This window comes from Corvus cornix, chromosome 2 (assembly GCF_000738735.6).
Source record: "Corvus cornix cornix isolate S_Up_H32 chromosome 2, ASM73873v5, whole genome shotgun sequence".
NCBI classification, from domain to species: Eukaryota; Metazoa; Chordata; class Aves; order Passeriformes; family Corvidae; genus Corvus; species Corvus cornix.
The window spans coordinates 7,267,362-7,288,991 of record NC_046333.1 but is presented as its reverse complement, the minus strand read 5'-3'; the positions used below and the strand labels follow the sequence as shown (position 1 = coordinate 7,288,991).

Here is a 21,630-nt window from a genome sequence, read left to right as displayed (position 1 = left end):
CATTGGATTGTCTCCATTTACCTTCCAAATAATTTTAGCATTTGAAGGACCATTTAGAAACAATTATAATATCTTTGAGGACTAAAAACGTGTTTATTTATTACACTGCTTTTTTGAAACAGAGTATTTTTGTGTGCTACCTGTCCCCAGAGGCTGGGACTTTAAGTCAAGTAGCAAAATGAAATCTTGGCATCATACCCAGCAGACCCAGAGCTGATTTCACATGAAGCTATGAAGCCCTGCTGGGGACCTGAATCACATGATTTTATAACATGATTATTTTGTGTGGCATGATTTGGTATAGGCACTGACAGATTTTACCTCTAATACACAGCAAAATCATCTGGCTTTTCTTTAGGGTCAAACAAATTATACTGCATGCATACACTTGTCTTCAAAGTCATGAAACTCAAATAATTTGAACATTTTTGAGAATTTTTGAGAAGTTGTGTAGTTCCCATCCCATCCTCTAAAATTATGTATTAGAAATGGAAAACATTCGTCCAAGGTTCTGATCTAAGGCTGACCAAGCAAAGCAAATAGAAATAAGCTCCCAAGAACCCTTCCCCATGCAAGAGGTCTTAGGTCAGTGAAATTCATTGATGAAAGAAATGGTGGATGCAAGAGGCTCTGGAGGATGCTTGGAAACTGTCTTTTAGAAGAGAAAGCTATTTTGGGCAACTGAACAGAAAATATACAAGAGGATCTGAGAATTCTCTGAGCTAAAAAGTGCGTGAGGTTCACTGCCCTCCTGCTCATCCCTGTGCACACACACCTCGCCTCTCATGGAAACAGGACTTGAGGCTGGGCAAACCTTTGGTCTCCTGTGTTCTTAACTGAATTTCCACTGATGTGAGATTTTAAAGTATAATTACATTCCCTTGATCAATGATAATTATCTTGTTCTAAATTTCTTTTAATGAGTTATATAAGTCTGGTGCTATTTCTTGTAGAAAAAAAAAAAAGAAAAAAGAAGTGCTTGTCATATATTCAACAGCTTAATCCAGTCAGGAGGTCCAAGCTCACCGGGGACTTTTTTCTTAGATAAGTAAATCTTTGCCTGCTAAATTTTCAGTTAAAAAGACATGATCTAAAGTTTAATCACCAGAAATACAGTATTTCCTGTCTTCAAATTATTTAATTATGGTATCTCAGCATGTGTTTATTTAATATCAGTTAAAAGGAACAAGTAGAATACATACTGCTCTAATTAATCCTTGGTAAGCATTCCATGTTCAACAAGTGTCCAACAGCAGTGGAGCAAGCTCAGGGAAAGCTAGTGAGTCAGGAAAATGTGCTTTGCACCAAGTAAAAATCTCCAAGAAGGAATCAAAGTTGGGCAGGGCAGTGAGAAAAACAGAAAATTACCTTGATTAAAATATTAAAAATAAATAAATAAAGTAAGCAAATTGCATCCTAGAGAATGGAGGGTTCCTAAAGATGGACTGTGTTAGAAGAAAAACATTTCTGGAAATCAGTACTGCAGGTATCAGCAGTGTGTAGTAATTAGGATCAATGGATTAACAAGAGGCCTGAAAACACCCTGAAGAGTTCTCCTTTCTCCATCATCCCTTTACAGTCCTCCCCTGAACGTGCTTTTTGCTTAGTGTAGCCTGCAATTATGCACCTCATTTCTTCCATCTGTGCTTTCCTGGGTGCTTAACTCTTAAGTGTCGCTTTCCTAAAATGTTTCTATCCTTAAATCAGCCTGTTACGAAAACCTTCATCAAGTTCATACAAACCCTCTCTCTTGAGCTTCTTTACCTACAGTTCAAAACTGAGTCTCCTTCCTATCTACCCACATTTTCTAAGCAGTGCTGGATCCAAGCAAAATAAAATCTCTTACTCTCATCCAAAAGTAACCCTCCTCATGGTGAAACATTGCCAAGCTCCTGGGAAGGGAGACCATCACCCTCTGCTGTGTCCAGCTTGCTCCATCACTCAGGAGTAGAGCATGGCTCCTGTTTCTCTCCCTCCTCTTGCCTGTGTTACATTCCTCTGAAGAAGCAAAGGAAAAAAACCCAGCAACTTTATTTTAGTACAAATTCAACCAGCAGGACTGCAATTATGGCCATCCTTTTTAAGGCTTATCACAGACAATTTTTTTTTACAGCAGTTCCCTCTTCCCCAAGGGCTGGGGACAGCTGGGAGCTCACCCTTACCTGGTACACAGGTGTCAGCTGGGGAAGAGCATCTCTTGGTGTCACACTCTACCTGTAGCTATTCACATGGATTTTTAACTAACACCCACTGAGGGAACACCTAATCCCTCTCCCAGTTAAACTCTTGAAAAAACAGTGCCTTTCCTCTGGCGCTGAAAGCAGTGGGGTTTTGATTTCAAACCACTTTGAACAGGGCGAAAAAAACCTGATCCTTTTCCTGACAGGATTTAAACTGTTCAACACACAGGCAGGACTGTGCATGTGGTTGTGTGTCTGTGGTTCAGAAACACCTCTGCTGTGAGCCACATTCTTCAAAGTCCCTCACAGATGCTACTGCTCCCCGTGGCAGCGTTTCCTTCTCACTTCCATCCCTGCTGTTCTCCTTCATTTATTTATTTACTTTTTAATCAAAAGGCTCCCCACTGTGAATCCAGTGTCATTGCTGCATGTCTGCCTGCTGGCAGGTAAAAGGACCAGCACTGAATTTATCAGGTTTGCATTCACCATCAGGACCACTGAGCCAAGGAATGCTGCAGTGCACCTTAGAGCAACACACAGCTGATGGGGAGGAGCAAAGGGGACAGCTTCTACATAAGTCTCAGGGATTTCTACCTCAAATCTACAAACAAATTTAACACACAAAGGAGCCCAAATTGTTCTAGTTTTCACACACCTTTTACAACTTCAAATTATTCCCTGAAGCTGCTTCTCGCTGCCAGACACAGTCACACCAGGGGGGACTGCCTCGCTTCTGAGCTACTTTGAGGGAAAAGCACTAATTTTAGTGGAGTAGGGCTTGAAATGGAAATAGGGAATCTGTTTCTGTTAATGGCTATAAAAAGTCTAGGAAAGCAGCCTGCTGGTCCAGCATGTGAGAGTGGGAAGTTGCCTGTTGGGGGGAAGTCTATTTTTCCTCCTTTGTTTTAAAAAAAAATCGGTGCGAACAGAATCAGGCAGTTATGGGCAGGAGGTGTTAGCAGAACCTAGTCAAGAAGAAATTAAGTCCAAGAAATTTTCCTGCCTCTTCCAGCCATCTTTGATTCACTAAGTGTTCTCTTTGATACCGCCACAGCAACTGAATGTATTTTCCAGCTCTTCATCATAGGCCATTAAGCCACTTCTCAGCAGTACTGACTTCCAGACTCATTTTCATTCTTTTCAAAACTCCAGCTCCTGCTCCACCTGGAACACCCCCAAGATCCTCCCTGCTTGCCTGAGCTTCTCCCCTGAGTGACTGTGCAGCGTCACATTGCCCATGTTCTCCTCATCACTCATTCCTTGCATCTCAGTTCTCCCAGGTGACCTTCATGCCACCAGCCCTGTCCCTGGGCCAGACTCTTCACTCATCCTGGCAAGATGCAGAGACATAACAAATAGAAAGCTATGACACTGAATGCCTGAGGCCACTTTTTAATGCATGTAGGTTTTTAGATGTTCTCTAACTAAAGCCATATGTTGATACCTCAGGAGGACATTTGACTCAGAGGCTCAACAGCAGTCATGACAGGCAGGGGAATGATTAGAGTTCAGCAGGCTTTGGAGAAATTAGATTACCTGTGGAGGCTTCCAAACACAGGGTTAGGCTCTTATGGAAATCTTGAGCCCTCAAGACATCAAACTACTCAAAAACACCACACACGAAACCTCTATTTGACCATTACAGTGTTACTTCTGCTTTTCCAGGGTGCGATATTTTTCCCAAACAGGACTTTATCCAGCACATTTCTCCTTCTAAATTCAGAAGTTGCTGTAAACACCAAAGAATTATCATCTCAGTCCAAGAGGGGCACGTGTCCCACCAGCACTCCAGCACTGCAGAGGAGAGGGCACTGAGGCACTGCCAAAGCCTTGGCACCACACTCCTCCCCAGCTTGCTCCTGCAGACTGTATTAATTTTTGAAAGAGCCAAATTGATTTCTCATTTCATTCTCTCTAGCAGTAATGAACAAAACAGCTACATGGCAGGGATGCTCTCCTCCACGGCCTATTATAGTATCTTAAAAAGCCATTAATTCCTATGTTTCCTGTCTTTAGTGAATGGGTTACTGTCACTGCTGAACTCGGGCAGTTGCCCAGCAGCTGAAAGGCAGGAGTAGGACAAATTCTCTTCAGTGCTCTCAGATCACAGATCCACAGAAATCCCTGAAGAAGATGATCCAGGATGGGATCTAAAATCAAAACTATGGTTCAAATGGTTTAACATATTCCTCACTTCTTCCTCCATGTGGCAGTCGTGATGGAGCAACCACTGCCTTACCCACTCTGCTTTGGCAACACAGGATGTCACTTCATGAAGGCATTTAGATTAAGAATAGTAATCGACCAGATCTAAAGTACATGGACACTTCCACTGGCACCAACACTACCTAAAAACTCACTTAACAATCATCCATATCTTCATGAATCATAACAGAAGGTTTCTGAAGGCCATCCCCATGATGTGCTAGACCAGAAGAGCCTTCTTAGTCCTTCCTCTGTATTTTCTTCTGGCCCACACAGCATTTTCCTTTAGTTAGGGTGTCTTTACCTCAGCATAAGGTCATCCTTACAGGCCGTGGGGCTCTTTGTAACAGGGACCGGAAGTTCACTGAAACCTCTGGCACCACAAACCAACGTGCAATACCCCAGGTACCTTGCTGTGTGTCTCAGAAAATATTTCAAAAATATTTTAAAAACCAAAACACTCATAAAAAATACTTCAGAACAAGCTGCCAAGAGCTTGGATATGAAGTTTGACAGACCAGAATTGGGAGTGGAGAAAGTTGTCTTTGAACCATTAAGACCAGTAAACCCATTCATTTAAGTCATTTAAACACATATTTAAAACACATTGAAATTAATGAACTAATATTTCTAGTTAGCAAGGTGGGCAAATATTCTGATAGAGTAACCCAGTTTTCTTTATGCCTTCACCAGATTTACACTAACAAAACCACCTGTGAGCATCTTCTACCTTACATTCTTCTAACACAAGACAGGCACTGGGGTGGCATTGGGGCTCAAGGGTGCCTGCAGGGGGAAGCAGCTCCTTCCTAACACAGATCCCAAACATGCACAAGAGTGCAAGCTGCAGTGCCCAAGGAAGACAACTTTGCCCCTCAGACGACAGAGAAAGATGAGTTTTCCTTTCATCTGACAGCCCAACCTTGCCAAGGGAAAGGCTCCTTCTGCCTTACATTTTGGACGGTCACTTGCAAGCTGTCAATAGCTCTCTGCAATTACCTGAAAAGAGGCTCTAGTGAGGTGGGAGCTGGCCTCCTCTCCTGAGTGATAGGACAAGAGGAAATGACTTTGAGTCGTGCCAGATTTAGATTGCACATTAGGAGAATTTCTTCCCTGGTCAAGCACTGGAACTGGCTGCTCAGGGAAGCGGTGGAATCACCACCCTTGGAAGTGTTCAAGAACCATGTCAATGTGGAGCTAAGGGACATAATTTAGTGGTGGACGAGGCAGTGCTGAGTTAATGGTTGGTCTGGATGATCTCAGAGGTCTTTTTCAACCTTAATGATCCTATGAATCTTTTGGCCCGTGGAGAAGCAGCCCAGAGATGCCTGCACGCCAGTCAACCATGCTGTAGCTTCTAGGAGGGCAATTTTAGTCTTAAGAGCTATCAAAGCAGCACCTTAGCACAAATCTTTCTCGTAATGAAAAATATTAGCACTTACAAAGTTCTTAATATCTATGCAAAGCAACCTATAAATAATTCATTTACTCCGTACACATCTGCATAATTTGAAATGCATCAGTGCTTTTATCAATACAGTGCAATGGATTTACACTGCAGAGAAGAGGTTTGAGGGCATTTGGGCTATCTAAGTATTGTTGATCTGAGCATTATTACTAAAGGTAAACCAAAATAATTACCTCAGTTACTACACGATGCTTTTTTCCGCATGGTAAATAAAACTTATTAGTTCTAGGTCATTAAATTCAATATTAGAATTTAAAAGAGCCCAGAAACTCTATGATGTTATTAGCAAAACACGCAACAGAACATATGTGCTTCAGTATTAAAGATAAAAGAATTACTCCTTTATATTTAGATATTAGTTATTAGTGTGTTTTTCAAAGGGACTTTTGAGGTAAAAGCCCAGCTGCCATTCTCAGAGGCGAGCTGGGCACACCATGGTCCTGGCTCTCACTGAGTGGCAGGCTTCCAAATAACTGAGACATTTCTGAAAATGTCATTTGGAGCCTCTTGCTAATTTACTCATTATTCATCTTCACATAAGAATAAATATTATTTTTCCAATATTGCAGGTGAAGTGAGAGGGCAGGGACCATAGAGTGAAGGGCTTGATTTTCACATTTTTTCAAGTTCCTGTGGCCCTAAATGGGTCCTTTGGTGTCCTACACCTCACTGCAGTGCTCCTCCCTGCTTGAATATATTGTGCTCTTCACTTCAACCTTTATTCTTCCCATTTGGCTACAACTCCTCTGCAAGGATTGTCTCCCCATTTCTGGCCAGTGTCTAGTGTAAGGAAAATTAAAACCTCCAGTCACCTATTTAATCACCAGCCCAAAATCCTGACAAGAGCCAGTGCAAAATGCACTGTCTTGCAAGATGCCAACAGCAAGGCTGGAAAAACAACCTCTAAGAAGTAAGGAATGACACGTTGCACCCAATCCATCACAATAACCTCTGTCAGGATATTAGAGGCTGCTCTGATGGTTTTTTCTAACTAAACCAGCAGCCAAGTACTTACAATGTGGGCAAAATACATTTGCCATTAAGTAAAAAGACAGAAGATTAGCATAAGTCTCCACAAGTGGCATATGCAGTTCAGTCTCCACTGTTTTCTTTTACGTTATGCTCCCTCCCCATCAGGCAGGAGTGCTCCCAGGATGCTGGGGGTCAGATTCACACCTGGCAAGAAGCACTGCAGCTCTAAAGGGCCACAAAACCTGAATGCATAACTCAACTGGCTTCTCAGGTCAGGTCTAAATAATGACTATGAATTATTGTATGTAGGAGAAATCAGAGGACCAAGCTGCTCTTCAGCACAAAATGACAACAAATTTCTTTGTCCTGTTTTTTGTCAAACATTACAGGATCGTTACAGCATCCCATCGAGCTTTTCAGAAACCTGACCTAAAATGCTGTGTGAGAGAAATTACAGGAAAAGCCCAGTAATTGTGGAGCTTAATTACAAGGTAATGTGGTGCTCATGAGCAGAACTGCTAAACAATTAGAGACTAGACTAACGAGTAGGCCACCTGTCAGCTGGGAGATGGCTGAAAAGGCCAGCACAGGACACTCCTGATGGGCTATGGAGTGGGATATGAAACAAGGAATCATTCAAATACTATGTTTATGATACAAAGTATGAAAAGAGCTACTGATTGGAGCTCATATGCTTGTTAAGTATATGGACAATATAATTGTAGTTGTGCAGGAAAGGGAAGTTCAGCAGAGCGAGAGGCATGGAGAGATGAGGAGAGGAGCACAGGAAAAAGCGTGGGGTGAATGGGGCTGGAACAGAGACACAGCTCAGATTATTTGCACTTGGACTGCCAGGCAAAGGGGTGCCAATAAACCACCAGCAGAACCCAAAACTTCCTGTACTTCACTGCTTTACACCTACTGTAGTATAACATATATGCTGTGCTGTCCTGAATAATGAAACCTGCACAATGAAGTCAGCATTTACTCACACTACAGGGAAAACCTAACCTATAGCAGTCCCTGGAAGTGAAACTGGAAATAAACTCTGGAGCAGTCCATTCTAGTCACAGAATCATAGAATCTCAGAACGGCCTGGGTTGGAAGGGACCTTGGAGATCATACAGTTCCAACCCCCTGCCATGGGCAGGGACACCTTCCACTAGACCAGAGACCCATCCAACCTGACCTTGAACACTTCCAGGGAACATATCCACAGCTTCTCTGGGCAACCTGTGCCAGGGTCTCACCACCCTCACAGTAAAGAATTTATTCCTAATATCCAATCTAAACCTACTCTCAGCCAGTTTGAAGCCATTCCCCCTTGTTCTTTCACTCCATGAATGCCTCGCTCCTCTCTGGATCGCTCTTAACGGAGCCGAAGACAACAGTGCTCAGAGCAGTAGAAGACACATGCTAATTAAACAAATTATTCTTTCCTCTTCTTAAACCATTAGATAAAAATGCAAACTGGAATTTGAAATTACAGTGGCACCACAAAAATTCTAACGTTCAAATTTACAACTTTGCCACATCTCTAACTTTGTGCAAGTAAATTTAATTGCAATTCCAATTTAAAAAAATGCAAACATATCCACAAATGAGCCAAAGCCTGTAATCTTTACACTGAAAGTGTAGTTATGTCAGCTTTGAGACTGGTTCTTTTCTTTTTTCTTTCCTCCTTTAAAATCAATAGAATGACACAAAGCTGTTGATTAGAAATACATTATTTCTCCACATGCCCATTGAGAATCAAGAAAATACTAATAAAACACGAGCTCATCCTATAAATTTCGAGGAGCTTTCAGCATATGTTTAAGTGTCACCCTGAATATAAATATTTTATTTATTGAAACACTTTCTCTAAGATTCACTCAAGATAAAGGAAAGACTTTCCTCATTCAGAGTGTTTGAATCAGCCCCTTGCTTATTGGGAAGGACACATATTTTACTGACTGAATTATTTTGGGAGTAGATCCCTCAGATGATTCAAATACTCCTAAAACATGCAGCATGCTTCATCTTTGGCCACCAAGCTCCCCTCTTCTCCAATAATGTAGAGGGAAAGGAAGGAAATAGAGCCTTGATGAGCCAAGAGGACTGAAGTGTGCAGAGCTCTGAATGACTGTGATATTTTGCTGTATGATTAACAGGGGAGGAAGGGGAAGAAGGACACAGAACAGCTACTTGTATTTTAACACCTGTGTGGATCCCTGCAAAGCATCAGCTAGGTTTGGGAGCTGACATCCAAATTTAAATTAGGTATTTTAAAATAAGCAATTTTTTTTTGCTAAGGCATTCCAGCAATCTTGTTATACTAAGTTAATTAGTTTGGCTTTGGTATTTTTGGAGTCTTTCATTTGCATACTGAAAGCTAAGAGACCAATAACAACATGTGCTTAGGAATCTGGCTACCAGTCTTTCATCTTAATCACAATTTCACCACTTAGCCAGCTAGAGAAAGCTGTGAAAAATCCAACTATAATACAGAAAAGCAATTAATGTTGCAAAATGGCTTTGGGCCCTTGGATGAATGACATTATAGATCAGCATCTTGCCCTTAAATGCAAAGTCACCCTTGGGCAAATCTTCAGGGTATCTGTCGGCTTCATAAAATTCCTTTAGATGTATTAAAATCAGTGTCAGTGTTTGTCCATATCAAAGCAATGGAGGAAGTAATGCTAAAATTTCTGAGTATATTTTCACAATATGTCTTTGTGTTTTGTCTCTTACAGAAACAATATTTTAGTAATTTCAGATCTGGCAAGACTGCACTGAAGTCAGTAAGGGTACATGAGAGGACAGACATGGTTTTTAAAACAGTCAAGAATGGAGTCTTAATAAAATTTTATATGACTTTAGTATTTGACCATAGCAAGGGAAATGCTGGTTTTTTCACAGCAGACCGCAGTTTTGTGGAAAACAAGCCTTATGTCACATAAAGTGATACCCATCAGTGGGGGCATATTATACCCAGCTCTATGGCAATACTTCATTCTCTGTTCCTGCAAAAGTTTACTTAATTCATTATCCTTGCCTCCATTATGCTCTATTTGCTATACTCCAGCAAATAAAGAAAATAGCAGTCAAGGCCTCAATAAAACACCTTTCCTTTTGTTAGGGTCATCAGGGATATCCACGCTAAATGGAAAAGGATGCTAGACAAAAAATCCTGAACTGCAATGCAGCTAACATTTCCATTATCATCTTTCCCAGAAAGTGGCTGTGGGGAGCACCATTCCCACAGAGAACACAGCCTGGAAAAGAGCTCCTGCACTTTGCAGGTGTGTTTGTGGAGGTGTTTATTGCCTGCAACAGCTTTCCCCTCTACTTGAGTGGGTGGCAGAACTTGCAGCTGGGGAATGTGTTATTTTGGCACTACCCTTTAACACTCTCTTTTTCATTACAGGTATTAAAATTGTTCCCAATGGGCACAGCAGACAAGGAAAGCTAAACACAAGGAAGGACTCAATCCAGTTCCCCATTAAATTCAAAAGAAAAGCTAATAACTTCCGTGATAATAGGAGTTGGACTGGAATGCACATGAACAGCACACCACAAATCATTTTATTCTCACCAAAGCTCATTCTGACTGCAGCAATTTCCAGTGAGAGCTGGAATCTACATCCCCCAAAGTAGCTCCACTCCAGCAAATCCAACATGCATTAATTCAAGTATTATTTGGTTTTCCTCTGACTGGAAAATGTAAGGCAGCAGAGGATAAAAAGAGCACATGGCTTGTGTGCAAGCCCCAGCCCAGCTGCTGCTGGACCTCTGTTTGCCTGTTGCTTAGCATTGCTTCACCTCTCTGCCAGAAAAAAATGGCTTTGATGAGGGAATATAAACCTCCAGTTTTGTTAATGGTAAAATAATCACTGCTGGTGCTCCAACCACTTCCTCCAACCATGTGTTACATCGCTTACTAAGTTCTGAATGCTCTTGGAGAAGAAGGCTGTATTTTTCTGTGCCTATCTATGAGCCCACTGGGCAGCCCTAGATAAAAAGTTAGAACAGTGGTGTTTGCATGTTTAACAGGAGGAAAACTGGAATAGGAATTTGAAGGTTGAAAACAGGGATTTGAGAACATGATTCTGGGCAAACAGCTCTAGAAGCTGGAGGAGGGAGTTGGACAAGATGATCTCCAGAAGTCCCTTCCAACCCCAACCACTCCTTGATTCTGTAATTTCAGGAGCAACATAAAGAACTGGAGGAATTAAGAAGGACATAAAGAAAGCAATGTCCACAGAGCAAGGAAGCAAAGAAAAGATACTAAAAAATGCTCAAAACTCACCAGTTATCCATTTAGCCTCTGGGTCATGAATCTTGAAATCATCACTGAAGAGATCTTCCACTGTTATCTTCTTCTTCTGAGACAAGCTGTTATCTTCGACTGTAAAACATTCAAAAATAAACCACCATGAATTCAGCTTTGAAATGTATCTGGAAGTACAGCAACTGTGGATAGTGACATGTCGTATTTCATTTGGAAACAGTCCACATTAAGCTTTCTGACACACACAAATCCCTTCCCACTGTTGGTATTATAAAAGGACCACCTAATGGTTCACTAACAGAACCCTCCTTGCTATGTATGCCTGGTCTTAACAACTGCAAAAAGACCAATAAATGGTCCAAAACACACATTTTCAAACATAACATGATCAAAAAAGAGCATAAGTCATGCAAACACACCTGTAGGTGTCATATTTGAGAGATAAACACTAAAACATTTCTGAAATCATGAGCTACATTTTTAAAAGTATTTAAAATGGCCAATTCTTTACAGCTTATATTTTTATTTCCTTAAAAAATGTCACATAAAACCATAGCTAGAAAGGTGTTTAACCTTATAAGGGCTCATACAGATTACTTCAGAAATTCACGAAAGAATTTCTGTGGGAATCAGCCACTAGGTTGCAGAAATATTTTTGAAAAGTCTATGAGATGTAACCCTAAACCCTCAGGTGTTGCATAGCTGGCCCATACTAATTTTAATTTTTAGTGAAAGGATGTACAGTGTCATTTGTAAACATGGAAATATCAAAGCTGAAAATTTTAGAGGAAAACTAACAACTTTGAAAACCCAACAATTTTGATTAATACATTGCCGCTTTCCTTTTCTCCCATCAACTGTAATTTTTTTTTTTGTTATGACAAGCAGTCACCCTCTATGAATAATTTGCTGTCAACATTCAATTTTTTTCTGAAATAATATTTTCATGGAAACCTTTCAGTCAGCTTTAAATACATTTGCTCTTTAAAGAAAAGAGGAGGCCACATTCTCAGTATTTCCACAGCAGGAATGTGTGTTTCAGCATCCTTCCTCATGGCAGTATCCTCATGCCTGAGGCTTACTGGCAGCCTTAGCTATCTTTAATATTGTTTAGTGCTAAACTTACACTGGACACTCATGATTAGAAAAGCAGAATCAGACTCTGAAGGCATTTATTTGTGGGAAAAAAGTCTTCTTTGCTGTACTAAATTGAAGCCCCTAAGCTACCTGAGATGACAGAAAATCACCTATGAACAGTGTTTTGTTCCACTAAAAGGTGTTTCAGAACAAACTTTCATTTTTACCAAATTAAATTGTATTCTTCAATGTTCATATTTTTCCCAAGTCTGGCTGAGGCTTCAATCACACTGTTCACTGTGGCTTCCAAATACCAAAAGCCATCAGTACAAGTCCTCAGCCAAATCCCTCTGTGTGACAGCATTATGCCAAGTTATTCCGCATAATTTTATTTATTAAAATGGAAAATAGAGGCGACAAGGAACCCAGGAAATTGTTCCAATTAGTTTCCACCGTGGTGCAAGTCCCCAGAACTGGATACCCAGGGAGGTCAGGAGGGGCAGAGCAGGAGCTCAGAGCCCACACACAGCCCTGGGCTTCTGCCTGTTCCAGGAGCTGCTTCCCAAATGCCCTCTGGAGGAACACAGACACCCCCTTCCCCCCATGAGGCCGTAAGGACAGGCACAAGCAAACCCCTGAGATTTGGGGAGAAGCAGGGTGGGAAGCCCCTCCTATTCCTCCTTTTTTGCAGGATGGCGACAGGCAGTCTGGGAGCTGCACCATCTCTGTTCCTCCACAGCACTCCAGCTCCTCGTGAGGGACAGCAGGAAGAGGGAGAGGCTGCATCTGGGCTTTGCACACTTAGGAGCCTCTCTAAGAAAAGAGCTGAGCTTCCCTTCCTGTCCCCTGCTTTGGGCTGTAAGAGCTGCAGGGGTTTCTTTACTAGATCATGGACTACATTTATCTCAGCCACAAAGCTGGGGAGAAAACAAATAACTAAATAATAAACCCATCAATGAATTTTAGTGAAAAAAATCAGATTTCCTGACCTCTCCTCTAACACACAGGTAGGTCAGAGGGCTTATTAAGAACACTTGCTCCATTCCTCTGGCCCTAATGGAGACATTTGTGGAGAAAGAAATGCAATTGTGGGACCTCAGGCAGCCCACTCTGTCCTGAGCAGCAGACTCTAAGTGTGCCTCAGGGTGTCTAAAGCAGTCGGGGGACAGGTTGTGTCCACACCCAACTGCAGGGACTGCAAGGCCTCTTTGGGCTTATGGAAGGACAGGATTTAGCATGTGCCACCTTTTTTTTTGCATTCATATTCCCCAGCCCAGCAGATCCAGATGGCAGCATGGCAGCAGTGCAAGTGGCACAGGGGTTTGAGATCTGAGTGCCAAGTCACAAACCCAGCATCCAAACATCACAGCTACATGCTGAGAGAACTGAGTAGAAACCATGCCCATATTGGTTTTGATTCAATATTAGAGGCATGACAGGAACCCTGTGTTTGGGTTCATCTGCCTGCTCTTCATCCTTGAAGTCAGTGGTCCCAAACAAACCTGGGCTGAGCTGACAACACCCAGCTCTCCAGAACACAAAACGAACAAAGATCCTCCACAAATCCAGAAAACTCAAACAAAAAGGAGCAAGGAGCTGACCTCACTGCCTGTTTTGCCTCCTCACTTTCAAGCTTCTTCTCAACTCCAGCCATGCTCAGAGGCTGTTTGATAGGTCAGAAGGCTACAGCCACCTTTGGCTGCCCACCTTTCTTTCCATCATCCCTGGTGCTCAGCCCACATGCTGGTGTCAGATGCCCTCCTCACACACTGGCCTGTTGTCCATTGCATGTGAGGGACAGTGTGCCCATCTCTCTGTGGCCAGAACACCAGGAGCTCCTTTCCCATCTCAGCATACCTGCTGGATCTCTGGGCAGACCCTTCTTTTCACCCAGATGACCTCTCTGTCACCAAAAGGCAGTGGCCAGACAAGGCAAACAGGCAGCCTTTCTCCCTTCTGTAATATCCCTCCTTTTCCTAGAGGTGTAAAATACACATTTATACATAACTATTGTGAACAAACTGCTCTCCTGCACAGCTGCTCAAAGGACAGTTCCTTGTTCTTTCTGAGTATCACAAGTGCTACAAAGCTTCTAGGCAATACCTTTGACTGTCAGACAGCATGCTGTGAATTAATGCTATGCAATGACTAGCTCAGTACCTCTTCTGAGAAATGTTTCTTATGGATTTTGCAAAAATTTTAATATGTATTAGGGTGTACTTTCCTTTTTTTCAGCTAAAAGGTCAGATTTGAAAGGAGCAAATGTGATGTATATCTCCGGAAAGCTTTAAATATCAGGAACGGATGTACGAGAAAGCAGAGCCTCTTCCTAAGCAAAATGTCTAGTGCAATTTGGGAAGGTTTTATTGTACTCACAATTTCTGTAGGACTGGGTCCTCTTTTCAGCTTTGCTCTGTGTGTGTGTGTGCATGGGCAGACTTCCAGAAAGTTTTGCATGTCTTTGTACAAATACACAAACAATGGAATGGGACCCAGGCAGGTGCCACATGCTGTGACAAGTGAGGAGCTGCCAATAAGGAAAGGTTCAGGCCAACACTGTTATCATTTGTATAAACAGCTTCACATTTTTCAAAGGTGTCAGAGGTGGGTGGATCGGCAGGCCTCACACACACATGAAATTGGAGAAGCTCAACATAGGCAATGGTGTGTGGGTGTGGTGTCCTGTTGTGTAATTAAATGTAAACTTCCACCAGTTACTGCTTCTTTTGAGAATGTTGTTCTAGAACATCAAAGAACATCTATACAAATCACAGAAATGTTGAGATGGTTTTAGGATTTTATAAAAGAAGACACAGGCATTAGCCAGCAATAGAGCACTGCTACTGTAATTACAGCGTCTGCTGAATGCAAAATCCACTGCTCCCAGTTTATGAGCTAATCTTGGAGCAGGGTGAGTATCCTCCCCCTAAGAACCCCAAACCAGTAGGAATTTCAGCCCCTCTGCAGCTGAATCCAGAGTTAAAACCTTTAAAGGTTCGGGCTGATTTGAAAAAGAATCTGGAAGAGATATACAAATCCCCTTTTCCCCCAATAATTAAATACCTTAATCATTATCTGCCCTGCTAAGCAAATCTTCCCCACTTCCCACTTTACCTGTTATTCTTGACTTTGCAGGAGATTACCCAAGTTTTCCCAGTGTTAGTCCAAGTTATGGGTCCAGGTAACCACTTTTCTTTGTCTGAGCATGGACTACATGCCCATATGCAGCACTCTAGCCCATTTTGTCCAAAATTACTCTCTGGAATCAGACACTGAATGATGTTCAGCACTGGGTTTAAAACATCTCTGCATCTCAGGTCTTTCTACTGCACTGCAAAGCAGGCCTTCAATCCAACACCAAAATACTGAGAGAAAAATGGTTTCCCAGACAGGAAGAGGACTGAGATAGACAGGAACAAGTAAGGGATTCAGAGGTAAAATGAAAAAGGTTGTTTGTGCTGGTGTGACAGCATCAGGCTGGACTCCAACATTACCATTGGAAGGAAGAATTAAAACATTTGACTATCCCCTCTTGGAGGCTTTTGCAGTGAAGAGGGGTTTTTGTTTGGTTGTTTTGTTTGTTTTATTGCCGATGTCACTCTCCTACTTGGCAGCTCCCTGTGAACTCCACAAAACTGCTCCGCCTCCTTCCTTCACTGTGCTCCTGCCCCTTCCTTGCCTCTTGTTCACTTATCTATCACTTAATTCTCTGCTTGGCTACCAAAGGATAAACATTTCTTCTTCCAGAGAACTATTTTATGGCAGGGAAATGCAGACTCTGCTTCTCCTTTTGGAAAGGCTCCTTCATCTTCCCCAGTCCTTGTCGGGACATCCCAGTCAGGATTAGCAATGTTATACATTTTTCATTTGTCAAACCAGGCTCAGTGTCTCACTTAGCACTGACTGGCAGGAAATGCCCATGAAATGGGCCTCCTGTTCCCTTCTGTCATAGCCCAACCTCATAACAAGTTCCAGGGCCAGTGGCTTAGAAGAAGACTGAACTCAGCTGCTGCCAAGCCACAGCAGCAACCTAAGCTCTCTAATTTACCCCACAGTCTCACCATGAAGCACTCTGGATCCACAATAAAAACAGGAGCAGTACTGAGCTCAGAGTTTTTGTATGTACATGTAGGACACAATTCTGAAATGTCAACAGGGGAAAAAAACAACCCAAGCCCAGTTTACCAGCTGATCAGGGAATTAGAAATCTCAAAAAATATGAACGGAAATTTTAGCACAGAAAGAAAATAACTTTGCATATTCCTAAGTTTTAAGCATGGAGACCCTCTCAACAGTGTTATCTGGAGGTGTTGCTGGGTACATACTAAAAACTGTATTTTATGTGTATGCACACACATCCCAAAGGGAGAATGTCTTTGTGTGTGCATATAAAATATAAATTAAAAAATACACTTGTGAAATTTATTTAGAACTGAATGTGGGTATTTCAAGATGGAGAAGAAGGAAGACCCTGGAAACTAGAGGCCTGTTAGTGATAGTTCAGTGCCTGGTAAAGTTATGGAGAAGTTTATTCTGGGAAGTATTGAAAAACACCTGAAAGAGAATTCAGTCATTGGTCACAGCCAGCACAGCTTCATGAGAGCAGAGTCCTGCTTATCAAATCTGATTTCATATCATGGCAGGGTAACCTACCTAGCTGATCAAGGGAAGTCAGTAAATGCAATCTTTTTGGATTTTGATGAAAGTGGCACCCGTGGTCCCATCTGTGCAGTACAGTTGCTTCAAGACAACTTGTGGAAGCTCACAGGTATGGGTTTAGGAATCTAGGCTTTAGTGTGCATCTTTGAAAATCTGTGCTTCTGTAAAACTGAAGGCAACATTTCCATATCTAATAAGTTGTGCCTGATGTGAGTGTAGTTCACAGACCATGCCCCAAAACATCTCAGAGATGAACAGCACTGTCCAAAGATGTTGAATCTGAACAGCAGCAAAATTAATTTAATAGATTATCCTTAATTAAGTTTAACCTTAATTAATTTAATTACATAATTAATCTGGCATGACCACATCGTACTTACATTTACATTGAAAACTTCATGATAACATGAAATAAACTGAATATGTCATGACAATAAATAACCAAAAAAATAATGTGCTGATTTTCACTCATTTTCAAATTAACTCAGTGTACTCCTGTGTTTCCTGGTTTGTCACTGTCTCCTGCTCATCATACAGCAGGAATGTGGGATAAGAATTTGGTCAGGGAAGATGGCCCAGACCTGCTGGACTGCATGTACTTTCACATGTAATGGGCTGGAAATTTTTGCCCCACAGCTTCCGTCTCATTTTCCCACTTCACTACCCTGTGCTCTTGCACTTCCGGAGGTTCCATTTCTCTCTTGCCTCCATTCTGCTCCTCAGCTCTGTGCTCTCTGTCCTGCTGCTCCCCAAATTCTCCCACTCAGATGTACTCATCCAAGAAGGAGTCCCTGTTCTTCTCCTCTACATCCCTAAGCAAGGAACCTTTGGTTCCCCCCTGTTTTGTAGCTCCTCACCCTTTCTGACACTGAATTCTCTTTTCTATGTCTTGTCTCTCATTTTGTTTGTCTTTTCATATTCAGTTCACAGTCTTCTCAGTGCTGCTTTATTTCTACTCCCTAAGTAGGCATGGAAATTTACAGGGCTGTATAAATACATAATAATAAATAACCATAATGACACCACATTAAAATTCAAGCCTACAACATCAGCAACTACTGTAAGAGAAGTAATTTACAGAGGTTACGTGCACAGAACTTTGCTGAAACTTGGTAAGGGGATTAACTTAAAGAATTCCTTATTGGGAAGTTACTAATTATTTGCTGTGGATAAGTAATATCTGGTATATCATTATCTGAAATTGCTTTGTAAACACTGTGCTCTGAACTAAAAAACAATCCAGCTGAATGGGATGGGATTTAGGTACCAAGGCATAAGCAACTAATGCCATTGCCAATGGTCTGGGATATGACCCTCAACTGGCAACTACTGCTCCATGTGCACATGAATTTCAGAAGTTCCTGTGCCCTCACTGACTGCCCTGTGAGGGTTCTTCTCCTACCCTGGCACATCTAAAATGACACTCCCCATCCATGTTTAGGCAATCAAGTTCCAGCCTTGTGTCCTCAGCTCTGAACTGAAATGTAAAACGCTAAAACAATCTACCTAAGAACAGCCTTGAACTCAGCATCACATCAAGATAAAGTCAGGAAGGAGGATTCCTTTGATGTCGACTTTGCAGTCAGTTTGCAATCCCTTTACTCTTGGAAGTGTAAAATTACAGAAGAAAACGAGACTGGAAGTGAGTTAAAGTTTATAAATACCTGGTGTCAGGAGTATGACGGAGGTGACAATCAGGGAGCAGATAACGAGAATAACAAGTAAGGCAATTGCAATTCCTTTCCAGTTTCTTTGAGGAGGATTACTCCCCACCAGCTCCTAGAAACATCAAAAGAAGATGAGAATTTAGAAAACAGCACTTAGACATGGAAACAAGCACAGAATCTAGACAGCAAGGTATGTCTGCAGCACTACACCCTGCAACCACGGTGGGTGACGTCCTTGAGCTGAACACAATCCACGCTGTTACAATTAATGGGGGTATTAATTGAATTGATCCCAAGTCCTTACACAGTGAATAAATGCAATGCACCCACAGGTGGCTCAGCAGTGGAACCCACACTCCCCATTACCTCCTGGCACTCAGGCACCAGCCCCCATCCCAGCACTCATCCAAACACACTCATCAGCACCGATTTCCTACCAACCCTCATTAAGTCTGGGAATGAGGAGCTTTACAGTAATTTACAAGAGACTTTCATAATAAGATGTCAGAGAAGCATACAGGAAGATAAATAATTCACAGGGGCATGTATAGAGATAAAAATCAATAAGGACATCCCCCTGGTGAACCTTCCTGCCTTCCCAGAAAACAGGACATCTCCTCAGGGCATTTTGTGTGCACTCCTAGGTTGGTAGGTCTAAGCAATTGAAGACAGGCTCCTTGTCTAGCATGTACATTAAATTTAATCACGTCCTTAAAACTTTAGAATAAAAGCTCCATCACCGCTCACTGATTAGCTCTGACTGCACTGTGGTTGCACCATATGTTCTGCCTATGACGTATACAGCACCCCTGCTCTCAGCACTGAGGGTTTTATGAAGTGCTGTGTTCGCATTCACAAGATCTTAAACATTTATTGCACTTTCATGTGTTTTTGCTGGATTCCTCTTAGCATTTTGCATTATATGTGATTTTGTGCAGGCATTGAAGCGCCCCCAGGAACGGTATGAAATATTAGTGCACACCATTTTTCTGGGAGGCTGAATTCAGTCAAGTGAGCTGGTCTCGCAGCCAGAACAACTCTGGATGCTCCTCCTCCTTGTAAAACTCATCCATTTAGGATTTTTGCCTCATTTCCTTTATTATGAGGGATGGTGTGTCTAAAACAGAGCTGCTGGTTCTTCTTTAAAAGACTACTTTTTTTTTCCATTTTAAATTTTTTATGAAAACAAAAAACTTTCTAGTAGACTAAGTTCTTCTGTTATTCAGAGTTTGTTTCACTTCTGTTTCTTGTACACAGCAAAAAGACTGGAACAGGGAAGTCAGGCAAACCTCAGAGTTTTGTTTTCAGAAGATGCTGGGAAATATTTTTCAGCCTTTCCTTAGAATGCATTTTACAGAAAAAGTTAATGTCTAGACTCTCTTTCCATATGTTTGGGGATGTAGCCACTACAAAGGCTATAAATCTGTGATGGAAAGCCAAGTTTGAGGCATTAAACACCTGATGCACTCCATCATTTATTCTAGTTCTGGAAAAGCCACAAGGATTCTCTCCCTTCTGGCAAAGAGGGGTAGAGGTGAGCACACCTTCCCCTCCTTGTCTCCCCCTCGTTTGCATTTGGCTTTCTATTTGAAGTGAAAAACAATTAGAAGGAACAAATTTATAGTTTACTATTGCTACTGGAGAAAAATTTGAAAAGTTGGTCAGGAGCTTTGAGAAATGCAATTTTGGCAACAATCAAACAGAATAAATACTCCCATTTCTACAGATTCTTTACACTAATTATGAATACAAATGTTAATCAATTTAGTCTCCTAACACCAGTTTTAGGAAACTGTTATGGTCTCCATTTTTCAGGTGATGCAAAAACGCACAAATGAAAGTCTGTGGCTTTCCTAGAGAAACAAACTGATAAATGAGCCAGGGAAAGAATGCAGGGCTTCCTCATAAGTGGCAGAAATGTTCTTTCTTTCACATCAGGGTGCAGGGGGATCTAGAGAGAAACAGGAGAACAGAGGAGAAGCTGCTGAGAAACCCATCCAAGCCCTCACAGTGTCTTGGGACAGGGGTGAAACACTCACTGACAGTTTTACAGAACTGACAGCAACAGTCACAGTCCTGAAAAACAACACTCTCACCACAAATGGTCAGAAGTTCTAAAATTGAAGAAAAAATTAGATCATGGACTTGAATAACATCTACAAACTCAGACGTAGTTCAAAAGATTAATAAAACCTTGCATTAAGTGTGATTTCCCCATCCATGAGTCCCCGTGTGATAGAAATACACACATGTACTTGAGCTTTCAGGACATCTGTACTTGCACTGAATCCATTATCAAGTCAATCCCATTAATTCTCCAGGCATTCAATCAATATTTGAGCAAAATCTCAACAAAAAAAAGACTGTGAATTTCTAGTGTATCAAGAGGAGGAAAACTATTCATAAGCAAAATATTGGGGTTTAATACACTGCAAGGAAGTAGAAAAGAGTATTTTCACTTTCTTTTCAAAATTCCATCAGGAAATTTCCCCTGGTAAAAAGAAAGGAGAGATAAATGACTTTTCAAAGAAAGACAAACAGCTTTATTCAGCACAGGTTTGGAAAGCTGCTCTTTTGTTCTCAGTCATTTGAAGTCTCTTTTGATAGAATCACTCACAGCAAAACTGCAGACGCATCACACCATACTCATGATAGCACTGCCACCTCGGGTTATCCCTGTCTGTATTTCTGTTAATTCCAGAGGGATGTTGCTGTGTCACTGTGACCAGCCTTTACCTCCAGGGCATTACAGCCTCACCAGCCTGTGATACCCCCTGCCTTTGGCAGCAAACCCCACCCTTCACCCTTCACATGATGCCTGCATTTCCCACCAGCAGGCTTCAGCTGCCTGTTCACATTGCTTAGGGAAGCCTCTGTGCTTGCGACTGAAGCCAGGAAGGTGTTTAATTCAGCCCTAGGCAGGTACTGATTCAAGCACATAAATGATCTTGAAGTGGCAGCCCAAAGGGTGCATTTCCAGCACATGGCACGAAGCTGGATTTTGCCTGTTCCTGAAAGACCCAGATTGCAGGGATAAACATGGAGATCTAAACCCACCAGCAAGCAGATGCCCTTTGTATTAATCCTAAAGATACCAAATTTGGGTTTCATACTGAAATCTGAGCATAT

The 21,630-nt window shown here is 41.8% G+C and overlaps 1 protein-coding gene across 5 annotated transcripts in view; it reads right to left on the bottom strand.

Moving 5' to 3' along the window:
• The window catches only part of DPP6 (dipeptidyl peptidase like 6), a 540,400-nt gene that overhangs the window by 148,390 nt on the left and 370,380 nt on the right, over nt 1-21,630 (bottom strand). For all 5 annotated transcript variants that reach the window (XM_039549156.1, XM_039549157.1, XM_039549155.1 and 2 more), the window contains exons 2-3: nt 18,499-18,613; nt 11,117-11,215 (exon numbers count right to left, since the gene is read on the bottom strand). In XM_039549156.1, coding sequence (XP_039405090.1) covers nt 11,117-11,215; nt 18,499-18,613 — 214 coding nt within the window. The remainder of the gene's footprint in view (nt 1-11,116; nt 11,216-18,498; nt 18,614-21,630) is intronic.